The following is a 20,793-nucleotide window of genomic DNA, read 5'->3' on the forward strand; positions in this document are numbered from 1 at the left end:
TTTTTTTTTTTTTTTTACTGTGTCCATAGTTTTGCTTTTCTAAGATTTTCATATAGTTAAAATCATATAGTATGTAGCCTTTTCAAATTGGCTTCTTTTACTTAGTAATATACATTTAAGATTTCCTCCATTGTCTTTCTGTGGTTTAATACTTCATTTTTTGTTACCATTGAATAATACATTATCTGAATGTACCACATTTTACCCATTCATGTACTGAATAACGTTTTGGTTGCTTCCAGGATTTGGTCATTATGAGTAAAGTTGCTGTAAACATCCATGTGCAGATTTTCTGTGTGAGCATAAGTTTCAGCTAATTTGGGTAGATATTAATAATGAGCACTATTTATTGCTGGATTATATAGTAAGAGTATGTTTAGTTTTATAAGAAACCTTGAGGTTGTCTTCCAAAGTGGCTGTATCACTCTGAATTCCTGTGACAGCAGTGAATGAGAATTCATGTTGTCCCACACCTTCACCAGCATTTGATGTTATCAGTGTTATGGATTTTTGCCATTTTAATAGGTGTATAATATGGTATCTTGCTTTAATTTGCAGCTAGTTATATGTGATTTGGAGCATCTTTTTTTTTTTTTTTTGCCTATTTTTTAATCAGATTGTTTTATTGTAGAGTTTTAAGATAAGTTTTTTATCAGATAAGTCTTTTTTCTCCCAGTTTGTGGCTTGTCGTCGTCTTCTTCAGACTATCTTTAACAGAGCAGAAGTTTCTAATTTTAATGAAAATTAAATCTGTTATTTCAGCCTATCAATATTTTATGGATTGTACCTTTGGGGAATTTTTTTTTTTATAAGCTACCCTTATTGCAGTATGATCAGAAAGCACAGTCTGTTAAGGTGTAAGTTTCTTTACAGTTTATTAAAGCTTCATGTACTTGTTCAGGGCTAGTTTTTAAGAATATTCTGTGCACTATGTAAAATTACTTTGTTATATTCCTACATCTTGGCATGTCTTACATCTGCTTGGATCTGCATAAGAAGATAACGAATTGAAATCTTTAACTAGAAAAGATGAGTCATCTGTTTCTACCTGTGTTTTTCTGTTGCTGCCCTCTGAATTTCAAGGTTAAATTGCCATATGCATATGTATTTAGGATAATTTTTGATCTATTACTTTTTATCAGTGTATAGTCTCCCACTTTTCCATTATGGTTTTTGTTTTAAATTCTGTTTAGGTGAGGTAAATAGGTATCCCATTTTAAAAGTTTCTGTTTGCTTTGTAAAAATGTGTTACAAGTCGGGTCAACAAAGCAACACTGTGTCTCTACAAAAAATAAAGAATTAGCCTGGCATAGTGGTGTGTGTCTGTAGTCCCAGCTACTCAGGAGGCTGAAGAGGGAGGATCCCTTGAGCCCAGAAGCTTGAGGCGGCAGTGAGCCGTGATCAAGCCACTGCCCTCCAGCCTGGGCAACAGAGTGAGATTCTTTCTCAGAAAAAGAGAAAGAAAAAGTTGTTACATTGTGGGTACATTATTTTTCCTATTTTTATTTTAACCTAAATATCGTCTATTCGGATTATTTTGAATATTTGTCTTGTGACCAATGACATACCAGATTCCTTTATCAATTCAAATAGCATTTTAAGACTGACTAAATTTCACTTGAATTTTATATTTATAAAAATAGCAGTAAAAGCAAGAGAACTAACTTTCCTCTCCAAAATTTAACGCTAGTAATTTCATTTTATTGCTGTGGTATATTAGCTAGAATTTTAGTGATTACAGACATGTTTTTGTTTGTGATTTTAATGGAAATAGCTTTAGGATGCTATCTGATTGTCTTTTATTATTTGAGTTTTTCTTATTTGAGCATTTCTTTTTTTTGAATACTTGTGAACTTAGTTTTCTGGGTGTGATTTGATCATACCAAGTTTAATAGTGGGATTGCATATTTTTTTTGATTTGATTAGATAATGGAAATAATTTCTTCTATAGATTTTCTAATATTGACCTACTCTTGGTCATAGTGTATACGTTGTTAAATTTAAATTCATGATGCTCTTTTGGTACCCTTTCTGTTTCTTTTTAATTAAGCCAAGAGCATTTCATCTCTTTTCCCATGATCTGAAATCATGATATAAAATAGCAATTTTGTGTTCTTTAAAGGTTATATAACATTCTACTGTGAAACCATCTGGTTTTGTATCTTTCGTTTTGTGTTGTTGTGATGTTTAAGTGGTGTGCTTTTTCTGGTGTAAATTTTGGTAGAGTGATTTGCTTGGAAATAATTTTCTGTAGGTTTGATTTGTTGTAAATCTGTATCTACGATTGTGTTTTTCCTCACTTCTGATTTATTATTTGGCTTTTTGTTTTTGTTTTTGTTTTTTGTGTTTTTTTTTTTTTTGAGACAGAGTTTCACTCTTGTTGCCCAAGCTGGAGTGCAGTGGCATGATCTCAGCTCACTGCAACCTCCACCTCCCAGGTTCAAGCTACTGCCACAGGCTCCCAGGTAGATGGGATTACAGGTGTGTGCCACCATGCCCAGCTAATTTTTTTGTATGTTTAGTAGGAACAAGGTTTCATCATGTTAGCCAGGCTGGTCTCGAACTCATGACCTCAGGTGATCCACCTGCCTCCGCTTCCAAAACTGTTGGGATTATAGGCGTGAGCCACCATGCCTGGCCTACATTTTCTTATTTTCCTTATTTAGGGTAGTGAGGGGATTTTTCTATTTATTTAGTGTTTGGATATAGCTATTTTTTTTCCTTAGTTTTCTTAAATCCAGCTTATACATTGTACAAATGTGTGTGTATATGTGTTTGTCTCCATGACACATAGAAGATTGAGTTTGTGTATATTGAATTTTTTTTACAACCCTCTTTGTGTCTTGTTGACTAGCTTTTTCTGAATCTGAAGAGCTTATTACTTGTGATAGTTACATATGTATGCCTTTTTTTTATGCCCAGTTTTCTTTGCATTTCAAATGATTTTTCTGTATATATTTTTGCCACTATATCATTTGGTACTGCATCTTAGACATTTTCTATTATATTACAAATAGGATAATCAGTAATATGAATGGGCCATACTTGACCCGTTTTCCTATGGCTGGACATTGAGTTAACTAAGTTTTCACCATTACAGGAAATAATATTGTAGACAACGTCCTTTACATGTTTGCAACAATATGAATGCAGTTTTTCAGAGTGAAATTTCAGGATTATCTGATGTTTGCATTTTTAATATTTGTAAGAACTGCTGTTGCCTTTATGCTCATTTCATTCCCAACAGTTAGCACATGAGAGTGCCCTTTTTCTTGTACTCCTTTCCCATTGTATATTAATGGTCTTTGTCATTTATCTGATGAGCAAAAAGTTTTCATTAATGTGTGTTTTGTTGATTGGCTAGTGAAGTTGAACATTAATATGTTAACTCTATTCTGTCTATGGCCATGTTTATTTTTCATTAGACTTTCTTTTCATATTGATTGTAGATAGAGTAAGGATAATTTTTTCCCTTATTTTGTTGATATACTCACAATTTATCTACTTGCCAAAAAAATGTTGTTTTAATTGATTTCTCAGAACTACCATTTCATGTCTAATTTTTTATGTACACAATAACTGTTGGTAACAAAATAATTGTGGTCTTGAAAAGCATCTCGATATTCCAGTGTCATTTCCCAAGTCTCTATTAGCAAGTTACCAGCCTTGCTAAACCTTTTTTTTTTTTTAATGTATAGCAAGATAGTGATTATACTTGTTTTGTAGTATAGTTAAAAGGCTCAAATAAATAGGTAGAGAATATTAAGTTGATTTCTGTTTATTAGCTGTGTCTTCTCTTCCTCCTCATTATTTGGTCAGCTATACAGTGTCTCCCCCTTTCCTTTTTTAAATTATTCTTTTATCTCCTCGTGGTTTTGCTGAGTTTCCTCTTTTCTTAATACTCCTTAGCAGATGTGACTTGGAAAGTTTAAAGCAGTCTACACAGTTTTGCAGCTTACGGTAGCACTCTGTTTAGGTAGTGCAGTTTTGAGATGCTACTGAGATCATTAGTTGTTTTTAAAAGAAGAATACAAACTCCTTTATCTGTCTTTAACACTAACTTGTGAAATAAAGCATTATCATATAGTTGAAATTTCCATATTTGTGTTTCTGATCGCACCACCTTTTGACAAGAAGTTAAAGCAAGCTAATCACAGAAAGCTAGACTATTTTTTTCAGCATCTGTGTTATGTTTGCTTAAGAGATATTATGGTGGTTTTATCCAGTATAAGGTGCTAGAATTTAACACAGCTTTAGAATTGTCTAATTATTCTGCTATAGCATGCAGAAATTTATTGCAGATGGGATGGTCTAGTTGGGAGACAGTGACAGATTATCAGGCATTAGTTTCTCATAAGGAGCATACAGCCTAGATCCTTCACATGCGCAGTTCATGATAGGGTTTCCGCTCCTATGAGAAACTAATGCCACCACTGATAGGACAGGAGACAGAGCTCACAAGGCAATGCTAGCGATGGAGAGTGGCTGTAAATACAAATGAAGCTTTTTGCTCTCTTACCCACTACTCACCGCCTGCCGTGCAACCCCGTTCCCAACAGACCACGGACTGGAACTGCACTGTGGTCCATGGCCTGGGGGTTAGAGACTACTGCTGTAATCCATAGTGTCTGTGACCTCCATTGTCAGGTTAGCAGTTGTGCATGAGTAAACAGCAAAAGTACCCACATCATTGGTTTCAAGGAAAATCATAAAAGTAATATCACTCCCTTAGGAACTAGGAATAAAATGATTAAGGTGAAAAAATTGATAAAGAAATGAATCACATTATGTTCAGTCACATTCCCAAAACAAAAATCAAAACTAGGTCAGTTCTTTTTAAAGTTGATAAGAAAAAGTAAATCAGCTTTTTAAATAAGTGCAAAAGACATTAGGAAACAGTACCAGTGATTTTTCACTTTATGATTTTTTATTTATGATTTTTTAAAGATATACCATATTACCAATATATTTGATGGTTATATTTGGAATATAATGGACATCAGCAACTCTGACATAGAAAGTCTCAATGTGAGGAAATTTAAGGGATTTCTTAAGTGCTTCATTTGCCTATTTTTCTTGTTATGTATGCCTAAAAGTGGTATATGTTAAAATTAATGTGCAAGTAAGACTATCAGTAAGTTTGAAGTAAAATCTGAGTGATAAAAAAGCATGTGATCATTTGGCAGTGACTTTATTTTTTCTTAACGGTTTGTACAATAATGTCTTAAATTTGAAGAAATACTATACATCATTTTTGTAACCCTCCTTCAAGCATAGTAAAATTTGTGACCATCTGAAAAATCTGTTAGTTGGAAGTAGATTTACTACCTTTGATAGCATCATTCATTCATTCATGATGAAAAAAAGTTTTAAAACTTTTAACCAACCTTTATCTGAGAGAGATCTAGTGTTGCCTGAAGTATCATTAGCAACTTCTAGTAGGTTCTTTGTGTGTTCTGTTGACCTTAATAATGGATTTTATTCTATGTCAAACCAGTTTCATTCATGAAAAATTTTATCTTACCTTTATTGTTTTGAGACATTCACATACACATTTTATCCCTGTTAAATTTCATCTTGTTGATAGTTAAAATTTGATTGTTGTCCAGAACCTGTGTTTTCCAGCTTGTACAGTTGTGTCTTTATGGCATGTCAATTAGAACTTTGTCTAAGATGATACAAGTATTTTTTGGACTAGAGTAGATGAATAGATGATCACATGGTCAATTCAACTATATTAGCATCTAGTTCGTATATTTTCTTTTATACACTAGGCTTAGATTTATATTCTGAAAGACTATTTTGTGTATGTAAGTTATAAAGTTACTGTTCTTAGGAGAGTAGTCTTATCTTTGTAATTCAGAGAGATCCTGAAATAAACTGTCAAAATATGCCCAGTTTATACTTTTAATTGATTTCCTAATATATTTATTGCCTTGGAACTAATGATACTGATATTCATTGTCAATGGCATTGTTAAATAATTTATATCTTTTTATAATCTTTAATCTTTAGAAATCTATGTGGACTGAGCATAAATCACCTGATGGAAGGACTTATTACTACAACACTGAAACCAAACAGTCTACCTGGGAGAAACCAGATGATCTTAAAACACCTGCTGAGGTAAAAGTTTTGAGGGCTGGAATTCAGGGACCATGAAGTCGACTGGGGCATATTTTTTTTAGGATTTTGTAAGTAGTCGACTATCCAAAGAGCAGTACTGCTTAAATGCTAGAAGAGGATCTGTAAAGACATTCAGGAAAAAAACAGGACTAATGTAGTCAAACTGATCAGGAAGAAGAGCAATAAAACTCATCAGATTAATCTTGTTTAGTGATTTTGCCCCTGCTCAGGAAGCCTAGTAGAGTGAGATCAGTTTAAGAAATGTGATTTAAAGAATAAATTGGAAGCAGGGAAGGCTGTTTCTTTGTCCTTTATTTTTTTCTGTTTGTAGCGAAACTGGGTGATTTTAAATGACTTCTACTGAGTTCTTAAATTTCTGGTAGGGTTAAGAGTAGTGGAGATGAATGAAGTTACCTTAAAGTACCTTCTCTTAGAGTGGGAGGTTTTCTCTTTGCAGGAAATGCTGTTTTTAAAAGTGTGTTATTTCGTTTTGGTGTAGTAAGTTTTACCATTCAAAATATACAGATACTGAAGAAAAAGTTAAGGTTGAAGGAATAAACTGAATTAAGCAATGTTGCATGTGGTTTAGTTAGAAACTCTGGGGTGCTAAAAGTAAGTAAGAGTTGATCTGGCATTTAAGATTGCTATGCTTAAGTTTCATTGTGGCTGGTGGTATACCTTTTTGTTTTCTTCTCTTCCTAATGAAGGAATTTGAGAAGGTAAGGGTATTTTCCAGGTCCCCATACTGATACGTACAGCAATGCTTGGGGGGTGGGGGTTGGTAGATTTTTAAAAACATGTATTCCAGTACTGATTAATAGTCAATGATATTAATTCTGTACTTTGTCCAAGACACTGTGTCTGGATTCAAGCTTTGAATAGATTTCTCATGCCACCCTAACAGGTTTTGTGTATTAGATTTTAAGTATATTATACTTACATGTTTGCTTACATAAGTTAGTTCATACAGAGTTATAATAAACTACAAAACTGAAATCGGAGCGTGACTAAACTAGATTTTGTTTTTTTCCAACTTTTGTGGTTTTCCAACTAGTATTAGTATTTGAGAAGACTATTAAATATGGACGACAATCTTTACATATAATGGGGTGTAAATGATAAGAGTAAATAGGATTTGATATTAATATACAACTGATTTTGAATCTTGGTTTTGCTTTTTAATGAGTATATTACCTTAAATGCATTACTTTCTGACTTCAAGTAACCGTCTCTAGATATGGAATTATGTTATACATTTTGCAGTGTTATAGGGATTAAATAATATATTCAAATGACATCACTCAGTGACTATTCAATAATTGATAGTTCATATTATTATCATCATCTCACAAGTTTTACAATTGTATCACAATTGGTAATTAGTGAAAACATACATGCAAATGATCAGTGATGCTAAGTATATTATTATTAACAGACAGTTTTTTTTCTCTTTAGCAACTCTTATCTAAATGCCCCTGGAAGGAATACAAATCAGACTCTGGAAAGCCTTACTATTATAATTCTCAAACAAAAGAATCTCGCTGGGCCAAACCTAAAGAACTTGAGGATCTCGAAGGTAAAATGGGGAAAAGTAGTTTTAATGTATATCTTTTATATATGTATGTCATTCACCTTGAAACAATTCCTCCAGAATAGGATTGTTCAAACAAAGGTCTTTTTTTTTTTTAATTAAATGATTAGAACATTTAAAATGATATAACAGTTTGTTGGGCTCTTATTTTCTTGTTGCTCTAGATCTCAGTTCTATAGATTTTAAATAGATTTTTATTTGATTTGATTCCACTGAAACTAGGATACCAGAATACCATTGTTGCTGGAAGTCTTATTACAAAATCAAACCTGCATGGTGAGCTGCTTTGATAATTCATTTTCTGTCATACCTAACGTTTTTATTAGAGTATGTCACTAATATTCACTAACCATGATTGGGTAAATCTGCAGTGAAAAAAATCTAAGAATTCCTTTCATTAAAGGGTTATATTATAAATGAGCTTGTAGCTTTTAAAATTGTACCCTAGTTTTTACAAAAAAATCGTTTATCATTCAATTGAACAAGGATTTCATATACAAAATTTCTAAATCCTACTATGAGTGTTGGTGCATACATAGAATATGTGTTTTAACTCATTCACGGTGGTACATAGTAGAGAACCTTGAATCTTTATCCATTTATATTTTGTTAGTATATTGTCAGACTATATATTTAATGCTGGTTTTGTTTTAGCATTACGTTGCAAAATAACCTTGATATGTTCTTTATGGAAGAATTAAGGTAAACCAAGTATCCCACCTTTATTATAGAGGGAGAATTTTTCAACTTTGGAACTAATCAGAATAACCCTTAAAAATCTAGAAATACCTAAATACTAAATATAAAACCTAAGACTTAAAATAGAGATAATGAGTACGAATTGAAAATCTAGTTTTCATACTTACTTTTAATAGAATCTAGTATCATAAAGTATACAGAATTAGAAGCAGCAGATTGTAGGAGAATGGGGCTAATAAAGTATATAGTGATATGGAATGACATCTGGCATGAAAGATAAAAATTTCCTAGAAGACACTGTCGTCCTTGTGCGACCTCATTAGTTAGATCATCATTGTATCAGAAAGATGTTAATTATATTAGTAATGATAACTTTTTAAGTATGTTTTTTCAGCCATCCGAAACATTTTCAGAAATGTTTTTCTTTAAAGGGCGGTAAGTTTTAAAAATATTTTTATAAAGAGTTAGGCTTACATTGTCACTTAATGTGGAAAAATCCCATTTCCTGGTGATGTCGAATGAAAGATATTTTTGTTACATCCAAAGGAAAATGTACTGGAGTGAAAACTGAAATAGTACAGATCTTTAAAGCTCAGTTTAAGTTACCTGTACTAGCATTGGCTAACAATAATACTGTAGATAGGTAGATTCCCAGTTGATCACTTATGAAGTATCAAGCTCATTTCTGATATAACCCTACTACAAATAGTTGGTGTGCATAACTATCTATCTATTTGTCAATGCTAGTATATATGTGCTGGAATTTTGTAATAAATTTGATCCCATTTTGAATTTAGTATCTTAAAAATACATCAAACTAGTCTCATCCCTGGAGAAAATACTGTTTTCTTCCAGAATTACACAGATACTTTCATAGAGTTGTTACAGCAGCTTTTGGGAAAGTGGCAGCATGGAATAAGCTTTCCTAGTAATTATTCTTATTTAAATTTGTTTTAGTCTTTATTTGCTATACTAGAACATTGGAGCAAGAATTTGTTCTGTAAAAGTGATTTTTTGTTTTTTAGGATGGCAAATGAAATCCTATTATATGATATGTTACCTTCTTTTAAAGCTTATTTTCAGGATTATATTTTAAAACTAGTAGATGACTCTTTTTCTCTCTTTAATAGCAATGATCAAAGCTGAAGAAAGCAGGTAAGCAATTTTGGACATCAATTTTTATTTACAAATTTGGTCTCTCCTATAACATCCTTCTGTTTGCTCAGTTTTCTTTATAATACAAATAATTATGTAACATGTTAGGTTTGATATTTTGATCTCCTTATAGCATTTTGTTGAGGAAATAATAGGAAGAGGGATATTTACTCAATTTGATGCTTTGCTACACAGCAATTATTAGAATTTGGACTGTATGCCTTATTATGTTAAAGTCCAAAATTCAGTTTGCGAGTTGACTAGGGAGTGGATGAAATATATCTGTGTTTCTCTTCCTTTACACAGGGTTTCCTCTAAATGGGTGAATTGTAGAAAATTTAAAGTTCTTAGAGAACTTTTCATTTGGGTTAAATTTTATGGTGTAATACAATCCGATAGATTGGGCATTTTATAATGTGAGCGCTGACTGAACTTTTAGAAATGCACACACTTGCATGAGTTCCTGTAATTACCATGAATGTGTACTGAATTAAGTCAAAGTAGTATAGTTACAGTCTGGTTTTAAAATCTTTTTTAATGGGTTTGACATTTCTTGCTGTTTTTTCCTTCAGTTATTTCTCTTAATCATTTGATTTTATGACAATTTTAAAGCTAGCTTGATTTACCTTTCTGATTACAATAACGAAGTGACCATTGTTCTCTTTTTTGAATGTATAGTAAGCAAGAAGAATGCACCACAACATCAACAGCCCCAGTCCCTACAACAGAAATTCCGACGACAATGAGCACCATGGCTGCCGCAGAAGCAGCAGCTGCTGTTGTTGCAGCAGCAGCAGCAGCAGCAGCAGCTGCTGCTGCTGCCAATGCTAATGCTTCCACTTCTACTTCTAATACTGTCAGTGGAACTGTTCCAGTTGTTCCTGAGCCAGAAGTTACTTCCATTGTTGCTACTGTTGTAGATAATGAGAATACAGTAACTATTTCAACTGAGGAACAAGCACAACTTACTAGTACCCCTGCTATTCAGGATCAAAGTGTGGAAGTATCCAGTAATACTGGAGAAGAAACATCTAAGCAAGAAACTGTAGCTGAGTAAGTTTAGTAACTTGTCTTCTGAAAATCAGTACCAGATTTCATTAATAAAATAATTGCCAGTTTAGTTAGTGGCCACTGATTGCTTAAATAATTTTTTTTTTTTTTGAGAATCATAACATCAAGCCATTAGGTAGTTGATCCGTTTTCAGGCCGAATTTTGGGGGATCATGCTGCAAACGTGAAAAATGGTTCACAGGAATTGTAGCAAGTAGAGCCAAGGCTAGGGAGTTGGGGTACAAATCTAAAAGATTGCTAGAAACCTTAGTAAGCAGCATACATCATATTTCAATGCAGTGTTTTACATGAGATCAATGCAAAAATTCATGAATAAGAAACTATCAGTATTTTCAGTTAAGATAGCTGTACTGATTCTTCTTTGGCTGTTGGTATTTTGGGTTTCAACCTCCTGTAAGTAAGTTAAAAAAAAATACAGCTTTGTAGAAAAATGAATTATTGGTTAAAAAAAGACAGCTTATGGCTGGGCGTGGTGGCTCACACCTGTAATCCCAGCACTTGCGGAGGACGAAGCAGGAGGATCACTTGAGCCTAGGAGGTCAAGGCTGCAGTGAGCTATGATTGCACCACTGTACTGCAGCCTGGGTGAGAGAGCAAGGCCACCCCGGTCTTTTTTTTTGACACGGGGTCTCACTCTGTCACCCAGGCTGGAGTGCAGTGGTGTGATCAGGCCTCACGTATCCTCGACCTCCTGGGCTCAAGCGATTCTCCCACCTCGGCTTCCTGAGGAGCTGGGACTACTGTCACAATACCATGCCTAGCTTATTGGCCTACCTCAGCCTCCCAAAATGCTGGGATTATAGGTGTGAGCCACTTCACCTGGCCAAGAAAAAAAAGGCAATTTACAGAGAAAGTTAGTTGTCTAGGAAGTATATGAAAAGCCATTCAGCCATAATAATAAAGAATATAAGCTAAAATAATACTGTGAAATTCAAGTAGAGAAACATTTAAAAGATAACACCAGATAAAAGAAAACTCTCATTTCACTCTTAGTGAGAGTAAAGTAGTAATACAGCTTTTTAATAAAGCAAAGCTGTATCTGTCAGCATTCATGGTTTGTGTGTACTTGCATATCCTGTAGTCTAGTAACATTTTATAGGGCTATGCTTTATAGAGCTTTAGAAAGTGAGGTCAAGCTAAATTTCTTGACATTAAGGGTGGGTGGCCTCATGTTTAAAAGAAAAAGTTAACTGTAATCTCATGATCCAAACATGATTATCCATCTTAATATTTAAGCATGTTGCCTTCATCTTTCCATCCCCTATTTTAAGTGTTCTTCTGTTTTTTGTATATTGGTTTCTCAAAGTCAAAATAGCATTATAACTTTTTCTGATGTTTAAAAAGTTTTAAAAAATGTATATGGTGTATTCGAGGGCATGAAAATGAAATCAACATTTTATTTTATACTTTCTCCGCCTTTTCTCTACATTTAAGATACATGATATGTATCTAATATATCAGAGACATCTTTCACATTGATAGAAATGTGTATCCATCATGTCAAATGATGAGTTATTTCATTGTGCATAAAAGTAAGTGCCACCCTATCGATGGACATTTAGGCTTTTTGGAATAACTTTATTTTGCACCTTGTCGTACTGAAACTTTTCTTCAATAATGTTTTCCATGAGTTTAACATTAAACAGTTGTTTCCTGCTTTATTCTTTTCATCATTTCCTTGGTATAGTGCCTGAGTCATTATAATATGCTTTGATTTTAATTACCATAACAGATTATTTTTTGTCGGTATCTACTATAGTGTCTCTTCGCCTAAGCATGCTACTTAAAGTACTTTTTTGATCCCTTGGCATGCAACTCATGCATTTCTTTATTTTTATGTAGAAAGAAACATAAGGCTTTCTCTTCAGGAACACCGCCAAACAAGTTAATAATTCTGGGTTGTATTAATTATTGTTTGACATCAGTATTCAGCAAACTTTATTGAAATGTCAGATTGGAAATATTGTTGGTTTTTTTGTGTCATACAGTCTTTATATAGTGACTCGGCTCAGCTGTGGCAGCACAGTCAGCCATAAACAATGTGAAACAAATTAACATGGCCATGTTCATGTACAATTATAATTATAAAAATTAATAGCAGGCTGAATTTGTCTAGTGGGTCATAGTTTGTCAACACTGATTAGATTGATCCTTACATATTATTTATATTCACACTTGCCCAAATGCTTAGAGTTACTATAGCACTAATATGAAACCAGTAAATAAGTTTAATAGGCCATTTAAAACTATTATTGCTATTGGTCAGAGGAGCTAGTGTTTTAGGTCAGTTAAACGTTTATTTTGTCATTTGTACAGGGTCTTAAAAAATGATTTAATAACTGAAGTTTTAGGAAACTATTTCTTTGTCTTAGGATAAATGTGTTTTTAGAGTTCATATAGCTTTTATTCTAAATGTCAAATTTTAGCTCAACATCAGACATTCAGACAATTTAGGCATTATTTTTCTACATGAAGCAAAAATTTATTTGATTCAAAAATACCACATTTAAATTTGTCTCTAGTTTTACTCCCAAAAAAGAAGAGGAGGAGAGCCAACCAGCAAAGAAAACATATACTTGGAATACAAAGGAGGAGGCAAAGCAAGCTTTTAAAGAATTATTGAAAGAAAAGGTATTAATATTGCAGATTTTTACTGTTTCTTAGCTTTCTGACATCAAGCATTATAGATTTTTATGTGACACGTAATAATTACCTGGTAAATGAAGTTACTCTTTAATTAGCATGTTGATGGTATTAATAATACCAATCTCATGAACTGTTGTAACCGAAAATCAACTAAATAAGTCTAGTTTTTTTTTGAAGAACACTTTTGTGAAACTGACTTTCACCACACAAACTATTGTGTACAAGGTACTTCACAAGCACATTTCTATCCAATATTTGATTTAAGCCTTTTTAATTTATAATATTTATCTTTTATCAGTAGTTTAAGAAGAAAAGCATTTATGATCTTTAAATTTCAGTTTAAAGTTTTCATTTTAGTTCATAGGTGTATTATATAGCTTTGCCTTCAATAAAAAAAACTTTTTTTTTTTTTTTTTTTTTTTTTGAGGCAGAATCTCACTCTGTCACCAGGCTAGAGTGCAGTGACGTGATCTCGGCTCACTGCAACCTCTGCCTCCCAGGTTCAAACATTTCTGCTGCCTCAGCCTCCCAAGTAGCCAGGATTACAGGCATCCACCACGTTGTCCAGCTAGTTTTTGTGTTTTTAGTAGAGACAGGGTTTCACTGTCCTGACCAGGATGGTCTCGACCTCTTTACCTCATGATGTACCTGCCGTGGCTTCCCAAAGTAATGGAATTACAGGTGAGCCACCATGCCAGGCCAATAAAATACTATTTTTTTAAACTTGTTTCAAACTCCTGCAAAGGGAAGAGCTTGATGTTTGCAGTGAGTACTGTACTTGGTTCCCTGTTATGTGACTTTAAGTATTCTTGTGTGACATTTTAATTTTTCATTTAAATGATTTTCAGCGGGTACCATCGAATGCTTCATGGGAGCAAGCTATGAAAATGATTATTAATGATCCACGATACAGGTAGTACTTCAATTTTTTATTTACTTTTCACTTTGAGCGTAGCAAGTGTAGCACATTTAAAGTTGTGTAGAAAGATACAACATTTAACTCCATTGACTTCTGTTGTTTAGGATACCTAGAATAGAGATGTTTTATGTCTAATATGAACCAAGAAGTCAAAGGCTGATCAAACAATTCAAGTACCCTGCTACATATAAAACAAGAATTATTTTAAAAGTAGAAATTATTTCCTTGTCTTTAATAAATTTTTGAAATGTTCTTAATTTATATGTGAAAACAATTTTACTGTTTTTTCAAACCACTAATATTTGATTATTTTGCAAATGTTTACTCTTACATAATATTTTTCTATTAGTGCTTTGGCAAAGTTAAGTGAAAAAAAGCAAGCCTTTAATGCCTATAAAGTCCAGACAGAGAAAGAAGAAAAAGAAGAAGCAAGATCAAAGTACAAAGAGGCTAAAGAGTCCTTTCAGCGTTTTCTTGAAAATCATGAAAAAATGACTTCCACAACCAGATACAAGTAAGATGTTTAGTGTTCCATGGCCTATATTTACTACATTGTTGTTTTGTGTCATTTTTTTTTTGCCATGTGCAGTAGCTGATCCAGAGCCTATTAAATAAAGCTAAATGACTCTGAATGTAGAAGTTTCATGAAGTACAAAATAAATCTGTAGTTAAATGTAGAATTTAACTGATAGACTTTTACTAAGTTTTTTAGAGACTGAAAGAAGGGGAGAAAGACTGCATTTAATAATCAAGTTTGAGGCCAGATGTGGCGGCTCACACCTATAATCCCTACACTTTGGGAGGCCGTAGCAGGCAGGTGGCTTGAGCCCAGGAGTTCAAGACCAGCCTTGGCAACATGGGAAAAACTGTCTCTAGAAAAAAAATATACGAAAATTAGCTACGCATGGTGGCACGTGCCTGTAGTCCCAGGTCCTTAGGAGGCTGAGGTGGGAGGAACACTTGAACCCAGGAATGTCAAGGCTCCAGCGAGCCATAATTGCACCATTGCACTCCGGGGTAACAGTGAGACCCTGTCCCCCCCAAAGAAAAAAGGAAAAGAAAAATCAAATTTGATTGCCTTTTACTTAAAAACATTAAAATTATTGATATTTGTGGGAAAAAAGAGGCCATTTTCATTAAGTAGGTATAGCATTTTTAATAAACTGTTTTATGTAGCATTCTTCATTTTAGGTTGCTTTATTATGTAAAATTGTGGGTAATTTAATATTAAAATTTTTTTCATATGTTATTAAACCTATTTTCCATGTGTACTTTGTTTTACTCAGTATTCCAGAGAAGTCTGTAATTTAGTTCTGTAGGCATTTTGGTAGTCCATGTGGCTGCCCCTAGAAAAAGATCTAGTCTAGACCATAAACATTGCCCAATGTGAATTATCCCCTCTATCTCTAAGGAGAGATGGAGGAATGTGCTTTTTTTTTTTTTTTTTTTTTTTTTTTTAGGATTTTTGTAATTATCCAGGAGCTTGCCTTTAATATATTTATGAACTTAGAAAGTGTTCATTTTGTAGTTTTAAATTAAGTTTAAAAATTGCTTAAAGTTAATTTTTGTTGTATAATATAATCTTTTTAACAAATAGAAAAGCAGAGCAAATGTTTGGAGAGATGGAAGTTTGGAATGCAATATCAGAACGTGATCGTCTTGAAATCTATGAAGATGTTTTGTTCTTTCTTTCAAAAAAGGAAAAGGTATTATTCTTAGTTATTGGTATTTACAGATAGCACAAGATGTTTTCTCATTCTGATGAGGAGTGGTTTTATAACGTACATTTTTATGGCTTAGTTGATCTAGTTTATGTGGTATAGCAGATATATTTATTTATTGGAAGTAATCTTTACAGAGGAATGTATAGCTTCTATAATAGTAAGCTTCTTTATCATTCATCTACCATATAAAATACTGATGTAGACTCAATGAGCACTCATTCGCTATTTGTATTGTCATTAATTGGCTGTCTTATGCTAACTTTGGAAAAGAAGATAAGTTTTTGGCTCATTAAGTTTAAAAATGCTCGGTTTCTTTGGTTATAACATGATTGTTACAAGAATGGCAGCAAGGTGCAGTTTTAAACTTACAACATTTAAAAATACCTGTTTTACTTATGTCTGTTTTTCATTGTGCACTGTTACATTTTGTGTTATGTGCTTTTCAAGGAACACATATAGATATAAGTATTATGAAATTTAAACATAGCTGAAGGTCGTTGAAGATATTAGCATTTATCTGCAATGTGACTTGTCCGTGGTAACGTTAGTTTTAGACTGTAATACATAGTTGTAGAAAGGTTTATGGCGTATTGGGGGAAAGCCAAAAACGTGATTTCCAGATTCTGGCTTTTAGAAGGAGGTGGAAAATTCAAAGCTAAATTCCAAAGCCAAGCACTTAGGCAAGATCATTAGCAAAGTCAGCAGTGTGGCCATTTAAAGTAACTGAAATTTACTTGAAATTTGATTTTACCTTTGAAATTTGGTCATCCATTAGAATATAAAGCAGCTTTCACTAATTGCAATTTAAATATATTTCTTGAAACTTCAAAACATACGTATTCATACTTTTGCTATAGGAACAAGCAAAGCAGTTGCGAAAGAGAAACTGGGAAGCCTTAAAAAACATACTTGACAACATGGCTAATGTAACATACTCTACCACTTGGTCTGAAGCCCAGCAGTATCTGATGGATAATCCAACTTTTGCAGAAGATGAGGAGTTACAAAGTAAGAATAATGGCTAAGAGAAATAGTTTTAAACAGTGTCCTCTAGCAGCAAATAATTATTTTCACTTTTCATATGAGATAACTAAGTGAATTTTATGCAGTTGTTTGTTCATTTGTGAAAAAGGGTTTTATTTTGAAATAATATATTTCTTTCTGATTGAGTTTGTGATTCATGACAATATGTTTTCAAATTTAAAGTAGCTTTATCAGGTAATCCTTGAAATATTTAAATTATAGGTCAAATTTGAAATTACGCTTAGCCGTTTGTATGTAACTTGGTAAGAACTAAATTACTTTTTACTTATGTTGTTTTCTTGAGGTAATAACATTATAGATTTGCAAAAAGCAAAAAATGTATTAGAATTATCTTACATTAGGCTTCCGCAGGTACTCTTTTTCTGAGTTAACCATTTGCTTTTTAAATTATAGCTTTTTCAGCTACCCCTCTAAAAATCATTCTTCAATAGTTTTTTTAAGTAGGATAGACAGTTCTCTACTTAAGCTCCTGGAATAATTATGGTGTTGCAAACAGATTTTATTATAACACTTATATTTTCATTAGTTTTGCCATATGCATGTCCTTTGTTTTATCCTATGACATGTTTCAGAGCGTCTTTTAGTGAGTTCTTGGTGGAATTTTCCTTAAAACTTTGCTATGCATATAATTACAAATCATATTTGAGCTTAAATACAAATTTTTTTGTTTGTTTAAAGATGGGGTCTTGCTGTATTGCCCAGGCTGGTCTTGAACTCCTAGGCTCAAGTGATCCTCGCACCTCACCTTTCCAAAGTGTTGAGAATTAGAGTCATGAGCCACCTCACTCTAGCCTAAATACAAGTATTTTTGACAGGCGAAATTGAAATTTTGGGGAGTTAATGCAAATAATCAAACTACTTCACTAGTTGACATTTGACACTCTGAATTTTAACTGGCAAACACTTTAGACATGGACAAAGAAGATGCATTAATTTGCTTTGAAGAACACATTCGGGCTTTAGAAAAGGAAGAAGAAGAAGAAAAACAGAAGAGTTTGCTGAGAGAAAGGAGACGACAGCGAAAAAATCGGGAATCCTTCCAGGTAATAGAAAAGGCTGTCTTTTCTACTTAGTTTTATATTATGCTTACTGAACTTGAAAAATGATATTAACACTTTTTAGATAGCTGTTCTCAAATCATAGACTTAGGCTTTGTGAGGACTCATACACATTTAACTCTTTAAGTTCTACAGATAAACATTGATAAATAAGGTTTCAGTTGGGAAAAACAACAGGAGAGATAACTGAAAACAAGATATGTGTGGTGAGTCAGTAGTAGTTGATATTTAGTCTCTAGACAACAGAGGGACTGCTAGGGTATAGTTTGGGGATGGGCCATAATTTCTTAAACACTAAAATAAGGACCTGGGATTGCATGTTTTTTAGCTAATAGTTCATTTTCATAATCAAGTATTATTTATTCTTAGTGATGGAAAATATCATGGAGCAGTGACTTTTTTGCATTTCATATCTCACCAGATTTCCCATTTTAATAATAGTTATAATAGCTAGTGTTTATTGATTGCTTACTGTTAATACAATTTACTTTTTTTTTTTTTTTTTTTTGAGATATAGTCTTGCTCTGTCACCAGGCTGGAGAGTGCTGTGACGCGATCTTGGCCCACTGTAACCTCTGCCTCCCGGGTTCAAACCATGCCCCTGCCTCAGCCTCCCAAGTAGCTGGGACTACAGGTGCACACCACCACGCCTGGCTAATTTTTTGTATTTTAGTAGAGATGGGGTTTCACCCTGTTGGCCAGGGTGATTTCAATCTCCTGACCTCATGATCTGCCCACCTCAGCCTCCGAAAGTGATGAGATTACAGGTGTGAGCCACCACACCCAGTCACAATTTACATTTATAATCTCAAATTTTATGACAGTCTTACCTTATAAGGGTATTTGTTGTTTTTGTTATATACATTTATATAACTAAGGAAATGGACTTGGAGAGGTACAGTGACTTGCCTAAGTTCAACAGCTGCTGAGTAGTGAAGCCAGAATTTGAATCCATGCAGTTTTGATTACAGAATCTCTTTCATTAATGATTGTATTAGGATAAATGCTGGGTTACAATGACTTTAAAAAGTTTTTGTTTTTGAAATAACAATCATTTTGGTCTAGGGCAGGGCACATTGCCATCCCGTTAGACCGTCATTCTCAAAATTCAGTGTGTATCAGAATGACCTGGAGGACTTTTTAAAAATTTCTTCTGGCCTAGCACAGTGGCTCATGCTAGTCATCCCAGCACTTTGGGAGGCTGAGGCTGTCAATTGCTCAAGTCCAGAAGTTCAAAACCATCCTGGGCAACTTGATGAAACATAGCCTCTACTAAAAATACAAAAAAAATAATAATCAGCCAGGCATGGTGGTGTGTGCCTGTAGTCCCAGCTACTCAGGAGGCTGAGATGGGAGAAACTGAGCCCAGGAGGTCAAGGCTGCAGTGAGCTGTGATGGCACCACTGCATTCCAGACTGTGTGAAAGAGTGAGACCCTGTCTCAAAAAAAAAATAATAATAATTATTATTCTCACCATGCCAAAGTTTACTAACCATCTTAAACGTTACAGCCAGTAGAATGATTTTAGTCCTTATTCAATGAAAACTTAACATTTACTACTCTCGATGGATTCCTTTATCTTAGTGATTTCCTAGACTGTCATATTCTACAATGGTTAAAAACACACATTGTTTGGCCTTACCTGAAGAATTTGAATTAGTAAGTCTGGGGTGGAGTCTGAAAATTTGCATTTCTAAATTTCCAGGTGATATCTATACTGTTGGATCATACTTTAAGAACCAGTGTCCTAGCTTGTTAGCCTTCTCTACAGAGTTAGGAGTGTGCTGCCCGAATTTCACATTTTAACTTGAAAAAAGTTGAAAAAACAGTTCTTTTTAAAGCTAATGTTGTAGAAGTTCTGCTCACCCCCTTCATTCGGTTTCAGTTGCTGAGAATTTAGTCAATGGCCGCACCTAGCTACACAAAGGAGGCTAGAAAACTTAGCTTTTAATTAAGCAGCCATATGCCCAGAAAGAAGGGAAGGACAGATTTTTAGGAGGGCTGTTACCGTCTTCCACAACCTAAGCTTTAATGTCTCTGAGGAAGGTTTTGCAGTGATTTAAAATAAGGTGACATATATGAAAAAATAATAATACAGTGAAAATAAGGTAGAAATCTGGGTCACAGAAAATGAGAGACTATAATGCAAATAATACTGAAGGTGGAGACTATGAAGAGAAATTTTGATGTAAAGGCTGTATGGTTCCTTAAATAAGCCTAAATGTGACTTTGAGTCAGATTCCTATGTGTCTGGCATGGTTTCTGATTACTATTAATATAATTGGTGTTAAGTATGTTGTATTAATATTCTTTCAGATGTTGAGCCCGGTAATTTTCCTGTTCTGCTGCTACTTTAAAAGATTTATTTAGGACTTTAGTAAAATGAATTAAATTAAGATTGACATTAGGCAATAAAAGATCATTAATGGAGAGATTCTCAGTAATTATGGTTATGATGATGACTCTTTTATTAAGTATTCATTTGCTAATCAGATAATTCATTATATCTATGACAAGGAAGCTATGACTTCTTTTTTCTTAAGTTTTAAAACCGGTATTTGAAGTCAGTGTCAAGTCTGGAAAGGATCCATTTGAGGCTTTCAAGGAGAACCAGGGGAATATAGCCAAGAGTTTGGGGTTTTAAGATAGAGCATGATCCCCAGATGCACAGAATCAGTATCATGAGGGAAATTATGAAAAAGGTTACTGTCAAATCATACGTCAGACTTACAGAATCAAATTCTGGAAATGGGACCTAAC

General features: G+C 33.6%; 1 protein-coding gene across 1 annotated transcript in view; it reads left to right on the forward strand.

Moving 5' to 3' along the window:
- PRPF40A (pre-mRNA processing factor 40 homolog A) overlaps positions 1 to 20,793 on the forward strand; it is a 59,403-nt gene that overhangs the window by 27,219 nt on the left and 11,391 nt on the right. Inside the window, 11 exon segments of the mRNA XM_037736588.1 lie at positions 6,016 to 6,126; positions 7,582 to 7,702; positions 7,940 to 7,993; positions 9,547 to 9,571; positions 10,250 to 10,624; positions 13,165 to 13,273; positions 14,137 to 14,201; positions 14,557 to 14,721; positions 15,805 to 15,913; positions 16,789 to 16,939; positions 17,885 to 18,018. Of these exon segments, the coding sequence (XP_037592516.1) occupies positions 6,016 to 6,126; positions 7,582 to 7,702; positions 7,940 to 7,993; positions 9,547 to 9,571; positions 10,250 to 10,624; positions 13,165 to 13,273; positions 14,137 to 14,201; positions 14,557 to 14,721; positions 15,805 to 15,913; positions 16,789 to 16,939; positions 17,885 to 18,018 (1,419 nt within the window).

Source organism: Cebus imitator, unplaced genomic scaffold (assembly GCF_001604975.1).
Source record: "Cebus imitator isolate Cc_AM_T3 unplaced genomic scaffold, Cebus_imitator-1.0 Scaffold27, whole genome shotgun sequence".
Taxonomy (NCBI): Eukaryota; Metazoa; Chordata; class Mammalia; order Primates; family Cebidae; genus Cebus; species Cebus imitator.